Below are 17,143 nucleotides of genomic sequence, written 5' to 3'. Positions count from 1 at the left end.
TTTCTGAGGAGGGTAAAATGGATGTATCCCTTCCAACCACTCCCTTCCCTCTTGGTGCTCTCCTGGTGGATTCTTTCCGATATTCCAGACTCTGTTTTTCCTTGGAATGTCATTTTTTTAAATGGATAAATCCACGGACAAGTTGCCTTCCAAGCATCCTACAAATAAATAATTCCCAGAGAACGAACCGACGTCTTTTTTGGCTCTTGGTTTTCCTTGGAAGTTTTCCAAGGGTGTGAGGAATTCGCAAGACTCCCCCGGATGTGTCTTGGATCTGAACGTTCCCATTGGATCAAAATTCCGCGATCCTCCCTGGATAAGCAATGCCCTGCTAAGGGACTAATTAATCACTTAATAAGCAGAGTTTAATTAATTAATGATCCCATTACTGTTATTAATCCACCATCTGATGGATTTAATGAATTATTAAATTCTGATGGATTTAATTAAATTATTAAAATAATTTAATTAATTATTAAATTATTATTTAATAATTAAATTATTAAATAATTAAATTAATTATTAAATTTGATTAATTATTAAATCCCACAGGCTGATCTGGAGAGAATCCTTCCATCCTTCCTTTCCCACAGCGTTTATCCCAGGTGCAAATCCCTCCCTTTTATCCAAGTCTTGGATTCCAGAAGGTTCCAGGGAATCCTTGGAGCCTTTTCCAGAGGGAAAGGAGAGCTGGGATTTGGGCAAGGGCTGGAGGGGCAGGAGGCAGGGAATGGCTTCCAGTGGGAAAGGGGAGCTTGGGATGGTGGGATCTTGGGAAGGGATTCCTGGCTGGGCTGGGATTCCCAGAGAATCCCTGGATCCCTGGCAGTGTCCAAGGGTGGATTGGGATCACCCTGGGATGGTGGGAAGTGTCCCTGGGATGGGATTGAAGGTCCATGGATCTCATCCCAAACCATTCCGGGATTCTGGGATGGAGGACACTCAGGATCCATCCCGAGGGATTTTTATGGAATTTGGGGATGGAAAAGGGAAGGGAGACCCTTCCTGGAGTCCCCAATTCCCAGGGAAGCCCCTGGATCCTGAAATTCCTTCCCATATTTGGGATGGGGATGGATCCAATACAGGAGATCTGGGAGAGCTGGGAATGTGCAGCTGGATCAGGGGAGGATCCAGGGAATCCTTGGAGCCGCTTCCCGATCCCCAAGGGGCTCCAGGAGAGCTGGGATTTGGGCAAGGGCTGGAGGGGCAGGAGGCAGGGAATGGCTTCCAGTGGGAAAGGGGAGCTTGGGATGGTGGGATCTTGGGAAGGGATTCCTGGCTGGGCTGGGATTCCCGGAGAATCCCTGGATCCCTGGGAATGTCCAAGGAAAAGCTGGAGCACTCTGGGATCAGGGAAGTCATCAGTGGGAGAAGAATGATTCCCCAGATTGTCGTTCCTCAGGATTCCTCAGGCCATGGAATGGGATGATCCCGGAATCCTGGAATGGTTTGGGTGGGACGGGACCTCAAAACTCCTCCCATTCCATGGGCAGGGGCACCTCCCACCGTCCCGGCTTTTTCAGGAAGCGTGGATGGATCCATGCCCTCTTCTCCTGTCCCACCTGGACACCGCAGGATTCCCACAGGCGAGCCCAAACCCCTTTCCCTGGATTTGTCTGATCCCACGCCCATGGGAATCACTCGTCCTCAAAGATTCCCGGGATCAGGAAGGATCCTGAGATCTGGGATCTCCTTATCCCGGATCAGAGAGGATTGGATCAGGAGGAACGGACACTTTGGACCCTCTGGAATGCTGCTCCTAAATTTTGGTCCCGTTTTCCAGTGGAAAAAAAGATGGGAGAGGAACCTTCCCATTGCTTCCTTCCCTGCGGCTGGAGCAGGAATTCCCGGGATCTCCTCCTGGCCCTGAGGAACGGATTTTTTTTTTTGCCTGTTCCATGGATATTCCATGGATGGATGATCCCACCTCACCCAGCTCTCTCCCAGTTTCCTCCTCTCCCAGCGCACGGATGGAACCGGGATCCAACTCCCAGCTCCAGGTCTGGGACGGGAAAACTTCATGGGGCGAGTTTGGAACTCCCAAACCTTCCAATCCCGCCAGCTTTTTGGGGAGTGGAGGAGAGAACAGCCCAGCCTCCTGTCCTAATTCCCTCCTTTCCTCCTTTTCCTGACTCTGGGATGCCCCAATCCCGAAAAAAAAAACCACACGGGAAGCGCCGCAGGGATCATGGAAACCAAAGGAAAGGCCAAGGCAGTTTTATTTACATCCGATGTGTACAAAAAAAAGGACAGCTCGTGCTACAACCTGTCCCCAATCCCGTTTTTTCCCCCCTTTCCCCAGGATTCTCCCCGGGGGTTCCGGGTCGGAGCTCGGAATGTCTTATCCAGACACAGTGGAGACCCAAACCCCATCGTTCACACCCGGGTTGGAATTTTGGGGGTGCTGCAGGGCTGGGAAACACTTCCAGCAACCGGGAATGCAGGGAATTCCCACCCCACCCTCTGGAAAATCCAATCTTCCATCTCCCCGCCCTTCCCGGGAGATGACTCCCAAAAACGGAATCCAGGAATGGATTCCCATCTCCCGGAATACTGGGAGGGGTTTTCCACCCTTCCTGGTGTCACCAGGAGGTGCCACCGCTGTCCCCAAGGGGCTCCCATGGATTTTTTTTCCCTGCTCTCCACAGGGCTCCATCCCACCTCCAGCTTTTTCCCGAATTTTTCCCTCACTCCCTTCCATCGTGGTCTCCACAGCCCCGCCCTGGCTTCTCCTGCTGCTCCACCTCTGGGAGCCGATGTTTTTCCAGCTGGAAAAGGGGGGATTTCACCCAAGAATTCCCACCGGGATTGGTTTTTTTGGGAGGTTCTTACAGAAAAAAGCTTCTTTGGGAATTCAAGGGGCTTTCCAATGTCACCCTTGGGAAGGATCACGGGCGTCTCCAACAGCCGGGAAAAAACCTTTGGAGCAAGGGAATTTCACTCCCTGACCACCTCCAACGGCGGCGGTGGGCAAAAAGAAACTTCTCCCCCTTCCCAAAACGGCGCTGGAAGGGCAAAAAATCCGGGAAGAGATCCCAAATCCAGGCGGGAACAAGGGAGGGAGGGACACCAAGAGATGCCACAGCCCACGGGTGGGATGGGGTTGGATGGAGAAGACTCCGGAGGGATTCCCGCCCGCCCCCGCCTGCCCAGCACCAAATTAAAGTCACACACGACGCACATTCCCCACGATTCCCTCCCCACCCGCTCCGCATTCCCGGGATTCCTCCCGGGGCATCACCTCCTCGTGTCCCCTCCGGACCTGGCTGACGGGGCGGGACCCACGCTGGGGGGTGGGCGCCCCAAAAATCCCTTTCCCTCCCCACCCTCCCCCGGAACGACGACGACGACGACTCCGATGGCTTCACCCCCTCAACTCGTCACATCCACGAACAAAGAAAGCAGAGGAACGTCCACCGTACTCCCACACCATTCCGACCTTGGAGCTGCCTGGAAGCCTCCGGCACCTCCCCGGAGCTGTCAGTCCCAGCAGAGCCTCTTTACCTGGAGGCTTCTTCCTTGAGCTCCTTGTTTTTCCTCACTTCTTCCGCGTGTTTGTCCTGTGGGGTCGGGAAGGAGGAGGGGAAGGAGGAGGAAGAGGAGGAGGAGGAGGAGGAGGAGGAGGAGGAGGGGAACACGCGTTAGCCGGGTTCCAGGATTCCGGGATCCCCACGCACAGCGGCTCCGGAGGGGTTGAAGGCACGAGGTTCATCCCAAGCGTCCTCTCCTCCCCTGGGGTCACTTTTAGGGCTGCTGGTGGCACTTGGGGACACTTTGTCCTCGCCCTCCGGCTACGAGGGAGACGTCAACCGTCCCGGGAAGCCCCATGGAGCTGGGATTAGCTGGGATTTTCCGGCATTATCTGGCGCTCTCCGCCTCTGCCCCAGCGGAGGCGTTCGGAGAAGGGCCCTGGGCGGGCTCCGGATGTTTTGGAGGGAGCTGGAGGTGGTGAGGGTGGGATTTTCCGTGCGGAGGTTGGGAACAGACCTGATTCGGGAGAGAGAAGAGGGCTGGAAGGGTGGGAATGGCTCCCAGCATGGAGCTGGGGAGCTGCTGGATCCGTGGGAAGGGGCACGGGGAAGATCCGCCAGCCCAGAGGTGGGAAAAGTGCGAGGGGAGTGGCGGGGATGGGGCTGGGATGGAATTTCCAGAGAAATTCGGGAAATTCTGGGAATCGTGGCTGCCCCTGGGTCTCTGGAATGGTCCAAGGAAAGGCTGGATGGGGCTTGGGGCAACCTGGGTAGGCCAAGGAAAGGTTGGACGGGGCTTGGGGCAACCTGAGATAGTCCAAGGAAAGGTTGGAGCAACCTGGGATAGTCAAGGAAAGGTTGGACAGGGCTTGGAGCAACCTGGGATGGTCCAAGGAAAGGTTGGAGCAACCTGGAATGGTCCAAGGAAAGGTTGGAGCAATCTGGGATGGTCCAAGGAAAAGTTGGAGAAACCTGGGATGGTCCAAGCAAAGGTTGGATGGGGCTTGGGGCAACCTGGGATAGTCCAAGGAAAGGTTGGAGCAACCTGGGATGGTCCAAGGAAAGGTTGGAGCAACCTGGGATAGTCAAGGAAAGGTTGGACAGGGCTTGGAGCAACCTGGGATGGTCCAAGGAAAGGTTGGAGCAACCTGGAATGGTCCAAGGAAAGGTTGGAGCAATCTGGGATGGTCCAAGGAAAAGTTGGAGAAACCTGGGATGGTCCAAGCAAAGGTTGGATGGGGCTTGGGGCAACCTGGGATAGTCCAAGGAAAGGTTGGAGCAACCTGGGATGGTCCAAGGAAAGGTTGGAGAAACCTGGGATAGTCCAAGGAAAGGTTGGAGCAACCTGGGATGGTCCAAGGAAAGGTTGGAGCAACCTAGGATGGTCCAAGGAAAGGTTGGAGAAACCTGGGATAGTCCAAGGAAAGGTTGGAGCAACCTGGGATGGTCCAAGGAAAGGTTGGAGCAACCTGGGATAGTCCAAGGAAAGGTTGGATGGGGCTTGGGGCAACCTGGGATGGTCCAAGGAAAGGTTGGACAGGGCTTGGGGCAACCTGGGATAGTCCAAGGAAAGGTTGGAGCAACCTAGGATAGCCAAGGAAAGGTTGGACGGGGCTTGGAGAAATCTGGGATTGTGGAAGGTGCCGGGGGTGGAACCGGATGATCCTAAAGGTCCCTTCCAACCCAACCATCCTGGGATTCTACAATTCCTGGGATTCTGAGTCCCTCCTTGGTGGGACACGGGAAAAGGAAGGGCTTTGCTTGTCCATGGACAAGACCCAGATCCCAAACCTCCAACTTCTCCCAATCCTACGGATCCGCCCGGGCAGGACTCCCCAGTCTCAGTGGGACGCCGAGCTCGGGTGGGAAGGGCAGCGGGACCCCCAAGAGCCACCATTATCCCGAATATCCCGACTCATCCCAACCCCTTTTCCCGGCGCCCACCTTCTCCTGGAGGCGCTCCAGCATGGCCGCCAGGTGGGCCTCGCGGTTCTCCTTGTTGGACTCCATCTTCTGCGCCAGCTTCTCCTTGGCCATCTTGATGAAGTTGTTGTTCTCCTCGATGGCCTTCTGGATCACCTCCCGCTCGTGCTCCCGCTTTTCCGCCAGGTGCTTCAGCAGCTCCGCCTCCTGGTACTGGGAAGGGGGGACATTCCCAGGATAAAGCCGCCTCTTCCCAATCCGAAAAACAGGGCGGGAATTCTCAACCCAAAAATGGGGAACCCAAAAACAAAAAAACAAAAAACCAGGGGGGAATTCGCCTACCTTTCTCCTCTCCTCCGCCGCTTCCAGCTTCTTCTGGATCTCCTCCAGGGAAGGGTCGCGGCGCCGGGGCAGGGAGGCGTTGAATTCGGGAATTCCGTCGAAGGACGGAGGCTTCAGGATGACCTCGAAGGATTGGCCCGAGGTGCGTTTGTTGAGCTCGATCACCTCCATGTCGGAGATGACGCACCAGGTCAGATCCACCGTGTCTGGGTGGGGGGGAAAGAGGGCGTGGAAAATCCCCCGAAAAACCCCAAAATGTCCCCCAAACAATCCCAAAAAAATCCCCGAAAAATCACATTAAAAGCCCAATAAAATCCCCAGAAAAATCCCCCCAAAGAACACCCATAGATTTTTAAAAATGCCCAAAAAACCCCCCAAAACCCATTAGAAAAACCCATTTAAAAACCCATAATAAACCCCAAAGAATTAAAAAAAACCCAAAAATCCCCCCCAAAAAAACCATAATGCCCCCCCAAAAAAACCCCTAAAAATCCCCCCAAAAATCAAAAACGCGTCCACAAAAAAATCACATTTAAAACCCCAAGGAAACAGCCTGGAAAAACCCCAAAAAATCCCCTAAAATTCCAGTAAAATCACAAAAAAAATTCCCCCCAAAACCCAGAATTCAAAAAAATCCCTCCCCAAAAAATCACATTTAAAACCCCAAGGAAACAGCCCAGAAAACCCCCCAAAAAACCCCCCAAAAATCCCCCAAAAATTCCATTCCGGAATTTCCACACCCGTGGAAGCTGATTCCACCTTTCCTGCTATCTGTGAGTTTCATCCAGATTCAGTGCAAACGCATCCCTGGGGTTCAGGGATGTCAGAAGAGGGGCAGAAATTTTGGGATTCCCATGGATGGGGCTGAGCTGGAGATATCTGGGAGAGCTGAGGGTTGGGAATGTTCCCATCTCTCCATCTCGCCTTGCTTTGGGAATTTGGAATGGGACCATGATCCCTTTTCCGGTGGGATCCCCATGGATAACCTGGAGGAGCCCCCCAAGGTTCTGGACATGGATTGGGATGAATCACCTGGAGCTGAAAAACATGGATCTTACGTTCTGGAATGAAGGAATTGAGCCCTGCTGGATCCCAACCCATCCATGGGGTCAGGTTGGGAATATCTGGGAGAGCTGATGGTTGGGAATGTCCCTGTCTCTCCATCTCTCCCTGCTTTGGGAAGTGGGAATGGGATCATGATCCCATTCTGTGGATAACCTGGAAGAGCCCCCCAAGGCTCTTCCACGGCCTTTGGACATGAAGTGGGAATGGGATCATGATCCCTTTTCCGGTGTGGATCCCCCTCAGGAATCCTTTTCCATGGCCTCCGGACATGGATCAGGTTGAAAAATATGGATCCCACAGTCCGGGATGAGGGAATGAGGAGCTCCCAGAGTTCCTCTGGATCCCAACCCATCCATGGGGTCGGGTTGGGAATATTTGGGAGAGCTGAGGGTTGGGAATGTCCCTGTCTCTCCATCTCTCCCTGCTCTGGAAAGTGGGAATGGGACCATGATCCCTTTTCCAGTGTGGATCCCCCTCAGGAATCCTTTTCCATGGCCTCCGGACATGGATCAGGTTGAAAAATATGGATCCCACACTCCGGGATGAGGGAATGAGGAGCTCCCAGAGCTCCTCTGGATCCAACACATCCATGGGATCAATTTGGTAATATTTGGGAGAGCTGAGGGTTGGGAATGTCCCTGTCTCTCCATCTCTCCCTGCTCTGGAAAGTGGGAATGGGACCATGATCCCTTTTCCAGTGTGGATCCCCATGGATAACCTGGAGGAGCCCCCCAAGGTTCTGGACATGGATTGGGATGAATCACCTGGAGCTGAAAAACATGGATCTTATGTTCTGGAATGAAGGAATTGAGCCCTGCTGGATCCCAACCCATCCATGGGGTCAAGTTGGGAATATCTGGGAGAGCTGAGGGTTGGGAATGTTCCCATCTCTCCATCTCTTCCAGCTTTGGGAAGTGGGAATGGGATCATGATCCCATTCTGTGGATAACCTGGAAGAGCCCCCCAAGGCTCTTCCATGGCCTTTGGACATGAAGTGGGAATGGGATCATGATCCCTTTTCCAGTGTGGATCCCCTCAGGAATCCTTTTCCATGGCCTCCGGACGTGGATCAGGTTGAAAAATATGGATCCCACAGTCCGGGATGAGGGAATGAGGATCTCCCAGAGTTCCTCTGGATCCCAACCCATCCATGGGATCAAGCTGGGAATATTTGGGAGAGCTGACAGGGCTGGGTCTGCCCAAACCCCTCCTGATCCCAACTCAAATTTGTGCTGAATTCCCAGAAAATTCCAGAGCTGCTGTGCTCCAGGGTGCCCCCGCTCGTGCCGGGGAGGGTTTGATTTCCCGCAGAAATCCCAGAATTCCCGGGTTTGGGAAGTGGGGGTCCCACCTTCGTAGGCGTAGGTCGGCTTGTTGAGGGGATCCGAGAGGAAACAGGAGCAGAAGAGGGAGACGAGGGGCAGCTCCTTCATCTTCTCCTTGTAGGCTGGGAAGAGACGTCGGGATCAGAGGGGCTCCGAGGGAAAGGGAAAGGTTTGGGATGGGGGAAAAAAGGGATGGAGGAATTCCAAGTGGGATCAGAGGGGTTCTGTGGGAAAGGGAAAGGTTTGGGATGGGGGAAAAAAGGGGATGGAGAGAATTCCAGGTGGGATCAGAGGGGCTCCGAGGGAAAGGGAAAGGTTTGGGATGGGGGAAAATGGGGATGGAGAGAATTCCAAGTGGGATCAGAGGGATCAAAGGGCTCCATGGGCCAGGGAAGGGGTTGGGATGGGGAAAAAAAGGGATGGAGAGAATTCCAAGTGGGATCAGAGGGATGGAAGGGCTCTGTGGACCAGGGAAGGGGTTGGGATGGGGGAAAAGAAATGATGGAGGGAATTCCAAATGCCAGGGAAGGGGTGGGATTGGGATCAGAGGGGTGGAAGGGATGGGATTGGGATTAGGGGAAGGGAATTGGGAGAATTCCGGCCGGATGAGCGGGAACCCAAGGATGGATCTGGGGAATTCCAGGGCGGGATGAGCCCGGGACACCCTGGGATGGATTTGGGGAGAATTCGGGATCAGATGACGCGGTGGGATGGATTGGCAGCATTCGGGATTAGCCGGGACACCGGGATGGATTTGGGAGAATTCCAGGGCCGGGATGAGCCTGGGACACCCCGGGATGGATTTGGGGAGAATTCCAGGGTCAGGATGAGCCCGGGACACCCTGGGATGGATTTGGGGAGAATTCCAGGGTCAGGATGAGCCTGGGACACCCCGGGATGGATTTGGGGAGAATTCCAGGGCCGGGATGAGCCCGGGACACCCCGGGATGGGTTTGGGGAGAATTCCAGGGCCGGGATGAGCCCGGGACACCCCGGGATGGGTTTGGGGAGAATTCCAGGGCCGGGATGAGCCCAGGACAACCCGGGATGGATTTGGGGAGAATTCCAGGGTCAGGATGAGCCCGGGACACCCCAGGATGGATTTGGGGAGAATTCCAGGGTCAGGATGAGCCTGGGACACCCCGGGATGGATTTGGGAGAATCCCGGGATGAGCCCGGGACACCCCAGGATGGATTTGGGGAGAATTCCAGGGTCAGGATGAGCCCGGGACACCCTGGGATGGATTTGGGGTCCCATGGGGGGGTTTGGGGTGGCGTACCGGCCAGAGTCATGGCGAGGAAATCCTTGGAATTCTGCAGGAAGAGTGATCCTGGGCCTGCCGAGGAAAGGAAGGGATCGGGGTCAGTGGTGGGGACCTGGGAATGGGATGGTGGGAACTCATTGGGATGGAGGCGTGGGATGATGGGATATAGGGATAACGGGATGGGAAGGGATGGGATGGGATGGGATGGGATCCATGGGGTGGGATGGGATGGGATGGGATGGGATGGGATGGGATGGGATGGGATCCATGGGGTGGGATGGGATGGGATGGGATGGGATGGGATGGGATGGGATGGGATGGGATCGATGGGGTGGGATGGGATGGGATGGGATGGGATGGGATGGGATGGGATGGGATGGGATGGGATGGGATGGGATGGGATGGGATGGATGGGGGGATGGGATCCATGGGGTGGGATGGGATCCATGGGGTGGGATGGGATGGAATAATGGGGTGGGATGAGGTGGGATAACGGGACGGGATAATGGGATGGGAATGCGCTAGGATAATGGGATGGGATGGGAAGGGATGGGATAACGGGATGGGATGGGATGGGATGGGATGGGATGGGATGGGATGGGATGGGATGGGGTGGGATAACGGGATGGGATGGGATGGCATGGGATGAGGATGGGATGAGATGGGATGGGATGGGATGGGATGGGATGGGATAACGGGATGGGGTGGGATGGGATGGGAATGCACTGGGATAATGGATGGGATGGGATTTTTTTGGGATGGGAATGCACTGGGATAACAGGAAGGGATGATTTGGGATGGAACAACAGGATGAGAATGGGATGGGATAATGGGATGGGAGGGGATGTTTTGGGATGGGATGGGATAATGGGACAGGAACACACTGGAGTGACGGGATGACGGGATGGGATGGGATGGGATGACGGATGGAGTGGATGGGATGATTTGGGATGGGATGGGAAAATGGGATGGGATGATTTGGGATGGGATGGGATGGGATAATGGGACAGGAACACACTGGAGTGATGGGATGACAGGATGGGATGGGATGATTTGGGATGGGATGGGACAATGGGATGGGATGATTTGGGATGGGATGACAGGATGGGATGGGATGATTTGGGATGGGATGGGATAATGGGACAGGAACACACTGGAGTGACGGGATGGGATGGACACACACCGCGACGACGGACACATCCCGTGGGATATTCCTGGCATACTCCGCCCTTCCCAGCTCCACATTCCCAACCCTCACGTGTGAGGACGCACGCTGGGAGCCGCACACGGACACACCTGGACACACCTGGACACACCTGGATGCGCCTGGATGCGCCTGGACCCCTCCCAAATTCCCCCTCCAATTCCCCCCACTTGTGTCCCAACATTCCCAGTCCTCAGCTCCCCTTCCCGATGCTCCAGGATCCTCTCCTGCATCCCACTGGGATCATTCCCGGGGTCTCCAGGACCTCCCACCCACCCCCAGGGCTTGGAGCGGGAATCGGGAATGGTGAAAACCGGGATAATCCGGGCTGTTCCCCATTCCTGGGGTTTTTGGGTGTGGAAATGTGAAAACGCCCTTCCAAAGCTTGGAACGAGGTGGGATTTGGGGATTATTCCCGGGTTTTGATCCCCAAATCCCTCGCGCAGAACAGGGATCCTTAAATCCCTGCGGCTCCCGAGGGAATGAGCATTCCAGGGCTGCGCCACGCCCCACCCATGCCAATAAAACCCCAGCCCTCATCCCCAAATCCTGCTGGGAATCCCAAAAATAACCCGGCCGCAGCTTCCAGGGGCTGCTGGGGGGTTGGGGACAGGGAGAAAATCTGGGAAAATCCATCCAGGATCCACTTTTTCAGGCAGGGATGGTGGGTGGAGCGGGGATGCTCCGATGGATTCCCGGATTCCGGTTATCCGCGGATAACCCAGCTGGAAGCCATTCCCCGGCTCCGGCATCCGCACCCCAAATCCAGCTTTTCCCTGGGATCCGCCGGCATTCCGTGCCCGCTCCCCAGCCCTCACGTGGCGTTCCCACGGGATGGAACGGGGATCGCCCACCAGGGGCCGGAACGGGTGGGAAACGGGATCCATCCCTATGGATACGGCCGGAGGGGAGGGGAGGGGCCCAGCCCCGTTCCTGCCTGGATGGAGATGATTTTCCAGGGGTTTGGAGGAGGGAATTCCTTCCCTGCCCCGTTCCCGGTGGGAGCGGGGTGTGGTAGGGGATCTGCTGCTGTCACCCCCAAAATCCCGGTGTGGATAGGATAATCCCATTCCTGGCCAGGTGATCCCATTCCTGGATGTGTGATCCCATTCCTGGCCAGGTGATCCCATTCCTGGCCAGGTGATCCCATTCCTGGATGTGTGATCCCATTCCTGACCAGGCAATCCCATTCCCAGCCAAGTGATCCCATTCCCAACCACACTGTCCTATTCCTGGCCACTCAATCCCATTCCCGGCCACTCGATCCCATTCCCAGCCACAAAATCCCATTCCCAGACAGGCAATCCCAATCCTGACCATGCCATCCCATTCCTGGCCTCACAATCCTATTCCTGACCATTCTATCCTGTTCCTGACCATTCTATCCCGTTCCCAGCCATGCCATCCCATTCCCAGCCAGGTGATCCCATTCCCAACCACTCGATCCCATTCCCGACCACATGATCCCATTCCTGACTGGGCAATCCCATTCCTGACCATGCCATCCTATTCCTGGCTGCACAATCCCATTCCCAACCACACAATACCATTCCCAACTAGGTGATCCCATTCCCAACCACACGATCCCATTCCCGACCACACAATCACATTCTCAACCGTGCAGGCCTGTTCCGGGCAGCACAGTCCCGTTCCCAGACAGGCAATCCCATTCCCAACCACGTGATCCCATTCCAAACCATGCCATCCCATCCCCAGCCACACCATCCCATCTCCCAGACACAAAATCCCGTTCCTGACCACTCGATCCCATTCCTGACCACACGATCCCATTCCCAACCAGGCCATCCCATTGCAAACCACGCCATCCCATTCCAAACCAAGTGATCCCATTCCCAACCACACAATCCCATTCCCAACCGCGTGGTCCCGTTCCAAACCACACCATCCTATTCCTGGCTACACAATCCCATTCCCGGCCACGCAATCGCATTCCCAGCCACAAAATCCCATTCCCAACCACGCAGTCCCATTCCCAGACAGGCAAACCCATTCCCAACCAAGTGATCCCATTCCCAAGAACAGGATCCCATTCCAAACCACACCATCCTATTCCTGGCTACATGATCCCATTCCCAGCCAGGTGATCCCATTCCTGATCACGCAATCCCATTCCAAACCACATGATCCCATTCCCAATCATGCTGTCCCATTCCCAGACAGGCAAACCCATTCCCATCCACACTATCCCATTCCCGGCCACACAATCCCATTCCCATCCACACAATCCCATTCCAAACCACGCCATGCCATTCCTGGCCACACGATCCCATTCCCATCCACACAATCCCATTCCCAGCCACAAAATCCCATTCCCAATCATGCAGTTCCATTCCCAGACAGGCAAACCCATTCCAAACCACGTGATCCCATTCCCAATCATGCTGTCCCATTCCTGACCACACAATCCCATTCCCATCCACACATTCCCATTCCCAACCATGCAATCCCATTCCCATCCACACAATCCCATTCCAAGCCACACAATCCCATTCCAAACCACACCATCCTATTCCTGGCCACACAATCCCATTCCCAGCCACAAAATCCCATTCCCAGCCAGGCAATCCCATTCCCATCCACACAATCCCATTCCCAGCCAGGCAATCCCATTCCCAGCCACATCATCCCATTCCTGACCACGCAATCCCATTCCCATCCACACAATCCCATTCCAAACCACGCCATGCTATTCCTGGCCACACAATCCCATTCCCAACCACACAATCCCATTCCAAACCACGCCATGCTATTCCTGGCCACACAATCCCATTCCCAGCCATGCAATCCCATTCCCATCCACACAATCCCATTCCCAACTACGCCATTGCATTCCCAACCACGTAATCCCATTCCAAACCATGCCATGCTATTCCTGGCCACACAATCCCATTCCCATCCACACAATCCCATTCCCAACTACGCCATTGCATTCCCAACCGCGTGATCCCATTCCAAACCACACCATCCTATTCCTGGCTACACAGTCCCATTCCTGGCCGCAAAATCCCGTTCCCGACCGCACGATCCCGTTTCCCAGCCAGGTGATCTCATTCCCAAACCAGGCGATCCCATTCCCGGCCAGCCGCACGTGGCAGGGCGAGGGATCCCGCGGGACCCACCCTCCGCAGCGCTGCCTTTTCCCTTTTTCCCACCCTGAATTCCAAGGGAAGGAGCCTCCCATCATTTTTTTTTCCTGGAAAAAAAGCATCCAGCCATGGATGGAGGAATGGGAAGGGATTTGTGTGTGGGGGGGTCCCCATTCCCTGTCTGGAAAATCGGGAAGCTCCAGAGGGGGGAAAAAATGGGATGGCAGCTCCTTTTTCCCCTCCTCCCCCGTCCCTTTTTCCATTTCCCTGGAATAAAAATTCCAGCGGCTGCTTCCACCGGCAGGAATTCCACGTTTTTGGGGGGGCTCTGGGTGGGGCCGCGAGGGGTCCCCAGGGGCTCGGTGGGGTGGGGTCCAAAATCCCGGGAATGCTGAAAAGCATCCTCCCAGGATAACAGGGTGAGGGGCTCCCAAAAATCTGGGGCAGGGTGGGGATCCCAGGAATGAGGAGGGAGCGGGGTCCGCCCCGGGAATTCGGGATTCCGAGGGTGCTGGGAGTGCAGAATCCCAGGATTTTGGGGGTTTTTGGTTCCCCCGAGGATTTTGAGGGTGCAGAATTCCGGGATTTTGGGAGGCTTTTTGTCCTCCGAGGATTTTGAAGGCGCAGGTTCCCAAGATTTCAGAGGATTACGGTCCCCTGAGGATTTTGGGGGCGCAGAATCCCAGGATTTTGGGGTTTTTTTGGTCCCCCGAATATGATGGGGGTGAAATCCCGGGATTTTGGGGGGGATTTGGTCCCCTGAGGATGCTGGGGGGGAGGCGGGGGGTGAAATCCCGGGATTTTGGGGTGGTTTTTGGTTCCCCCGAGGATTTTGAGGGTGCAGAATCCCGGGATTTTGGGGGGTTTTGGTCCCCTGAATATGGTGGGGGTGCAGAATCCCGGGATTTTGGGGGATTCGGGTCCCCCAGGGATGCTGGGGGGGGTGAAATCCCGGGATTTTGGGGGGTTTTGGTCCCCTGAATATGGTGGGGGTGCAGAATCCTGGGATTTTGGGGGGTCCGGGTCCCGCAAGGATTTTGAGGGTGCAGAATCCCGGGATTTTGGGGGGTTCGAGTCCCTCGAGGATTTTGAGGGCACAAAATCCCGTGATTTTAGGGAGGCATGGCACCCCCAGGGGTGCTGGAATGGGGGTCCCCAAGAAATTCGCAAAATGATCCCAAAAAACGCCCCCAAAAAATCTCAAAAAATGCCCAAAAAATTCCCCCCAAAATTCACAAAATAATCCCAAAAATGCCCCAAAAATTCTCAAAAAATTCCCCAAAATTCCAGCGGGGGCTGCCGGACTCACCCCACGGCGGTGGTCTCTTCTTTCTTTTACGCCCCCAATGCCATACATAACCCCCTGCACCCCCAAATCCATCCAAACCCTCCTGCCCTGAACGGAACCGGAAACCCCCAAAATTCCCCAAAATTCCCCAAAATTCCAGCGGGGGCTGCCGGACTCACCCCACGGCGGTGGTCGCGCTGCTCCTCTCCCCACATCCTTTACGCCCCCCCAAAATTTGCCATACATAAACCCCCCCTGCACCCCCAAATCCATCCAAACCCTTCTGCCCTGAACGGAACCGGCCAAAATTCCCAAAAATTCCCAAAAATTCCAGCGGGGGCTGCCGGACTCACCCCACGGCGGTGGTCGCGCTGCTCCTGGCGCTCTCCCGGCTCCTTTAACGCGGCTTTGGAGCATCCCGGGCGGGGGGTCCCCAGCGCCCCCCATGACATCATCGCCCGGCCCTCTGATTGGTCGAGAGCGCCGCGCGAATGAGGGCCCCGCCCGGTGACGTCACAGCCCGCAGCTATTTTGGGGTTGGAGCAGGGAAAAGGGAGAAAAAGGGGGAAAAAAAGGAATGGGTGGAAAAATTAAGGGATTTAAAAAAAAAAAGGTTTTGGGGTGAAAAATGGGGATTTTGGGGGTTGGATTGGAAGGAGGGATGAGGAGCAGGGCGGAGATGGGGGCGACAAAGTGACAGAGGGACGCGGAGGGGTTCGGGGCGTCGCAAGAGGGGCGAGGTGTCCCCGGTCCTTTCTTGTCACATCGCGGGGACATTGGGGTGTCCCCCGAATTTGGGGGGCAGTGAGGTGACATTTCCGGGGGGGGGGAACAATGGGGTGACATCGATATGGGGGGGGACAATTGGTTGACATCGATATGGGGGGGAACAATGGGGTGACAACCCCAGGGTGGGGGAACAATGGGGTGACATCGATATGGGGGGACAATGGGGTGACATCGATATGGGGGGGGAAGTGGGGTGATATCGATATGGGGGGACAATGAGGTGACATCGATATGGGGGGGGATAATGGGGTGACGTTGATATGGGGGGGGACAATGAGGTGACATCGATATGGGGGACAATGGGGTGACAACCCCAGGGTGGGGGGACAATGGGATGACATCGATATGGGGTGGACAATGGGGTGACATCTATATGGGGGGGACAATGGGGTGACATCGGTATGGGGGGGACAATGAGGTGACATCGATATGGGGGGAACAATGGGGTGACATCGATATGGGGGGGGACAATTGGGTGACACCGATATGGGGGACAATGGGGTGACATCGATATAGGGGGACAATGAGGTAACATCGATATGGGGGGGGATAATGGGGTGACGTTGATATGGGGGGGGGACAATGAGGTGACATCGATATGGGGGGACAATGAGGTGACATCGATATGGGGGGGGAAGTGGGGTGATATCGATATGGGGGGACAATGGGGTGACATCGATATGGGGGGGGACAATGGGGTGACATTGATATAGGGGGGACAATGGGGTGACAACCCCAGGGTGGGGGGACAATGGGGTGACATCGATATGGGGGGGACAATGAGGTGACATCGTTATGGGGGGAACAATGGAGTGTCCCCTCCATCCTGGGGGACAATGGGGTGACATTGATATTGGGGGACAATGAGGTGACATCAGTATGGGGGGACAATGGGGTGACATCGATATGGGGAGACAGTGGGGTGACATCTCGAGGGTGGGGAAAAATGGGGTGACATTTCCAGGGTGGGGGACAATGGGGTGACATCGATATGGGGGGGACGATGGGGTGACATCGATATGGGGGGACAGTCAGGTGACATTGATATGGGGGGGACAATGAGGTGACCTCGATATGGGGGGACAATGAGGTGACATCGATATGGGGGACAATGGAGTGTCCCCTCCATCCTGGGGGACAATGGGGTGACATCTCTGAGATGATGGGCTGACATCGCCAAGATTTGGGGACAATGGGGTGTCCCCTCCATCCTGGCCTGTCCCCTCCACCCTCCCATCCCCGGGACACGTCCCGGTCCCAATCCCACCCCGTCCCATCATTCCCAGCCCCAAATTCCCACCGGGACTCGTCCTCCTCGGTCCCAAATCCAGGCCACGGGAACATGGACAGGCCCAGCCCCAGATC

General features: G+C 55.5%; 1 protein-coding gene across 3 annotated transcripts; it reads right to left on the bottom strand.

The window, feature by feature from the left end:
* Nucleotides 1-2,201: 2,201 nt before the first annotated feature.
* On the bottom strand, nt 2,202-15,440 carry STMN4 (stathmin 4). 3 transcript variants are annotated; one of them, XM_030944980.1, is made up of 6 exons: nt 15,343-15,440; nt 9,406-9,462; nt 8,152-8,247; nt 5,736-5,941; nt 5,415-5,606; nt 2,202-3,560 (listed from the first exon to the last, which is right to left on the bottom strand). In XM_030944980.1, exons 1-6 carry the CDS (start codon nt 15,434-15,436, stop codon nt 3,501-3,503), a joined length of 705 nt encoding a protein of 234 aa, XP_030800840.1. In that variant the 5' UTR covers nt 15,437-15,440; the 3' UTR covers nt 2,202-3,500. The 3 variants fall into 3 exon arrangements, with proteins under 3 accessions (XP_030800840.1, XP_030800839.1, XP_030800841.1); XM_030944979.1 differs by lacking the exon at nt 2,202-3,560 and adding an exon at nt 3,577-3,987; XM_030944981.1 differs by lacking the exons at nt 2,202-3,560; nt 15,343-15,440 and adding exons at nt 3,577-3,987; nt 15,169-15,188.
* Nucleotides 15,441-17,143: the final 1,703 nt, after the last annotated feature.

This window comes from Camarhynchus parvulus, chromosome 3, assembly GCF_901933205.1.
Source record: "Camarhynchus parvulus chromosome 3, STF_HiC, whole genome shotgun sequence".
Lineage (NCBI taxonomy): Eukaryota > Metazoa > Chordata > Aves > Passeriformes > Thraupidae > Camarhynchus > Camarhynchus parvulus.
The sequence above is the reverse complement of the archived record's forward strand: the minus strand, read 5'-3'. Positions and strand labels throughout refer to the sequence as shown.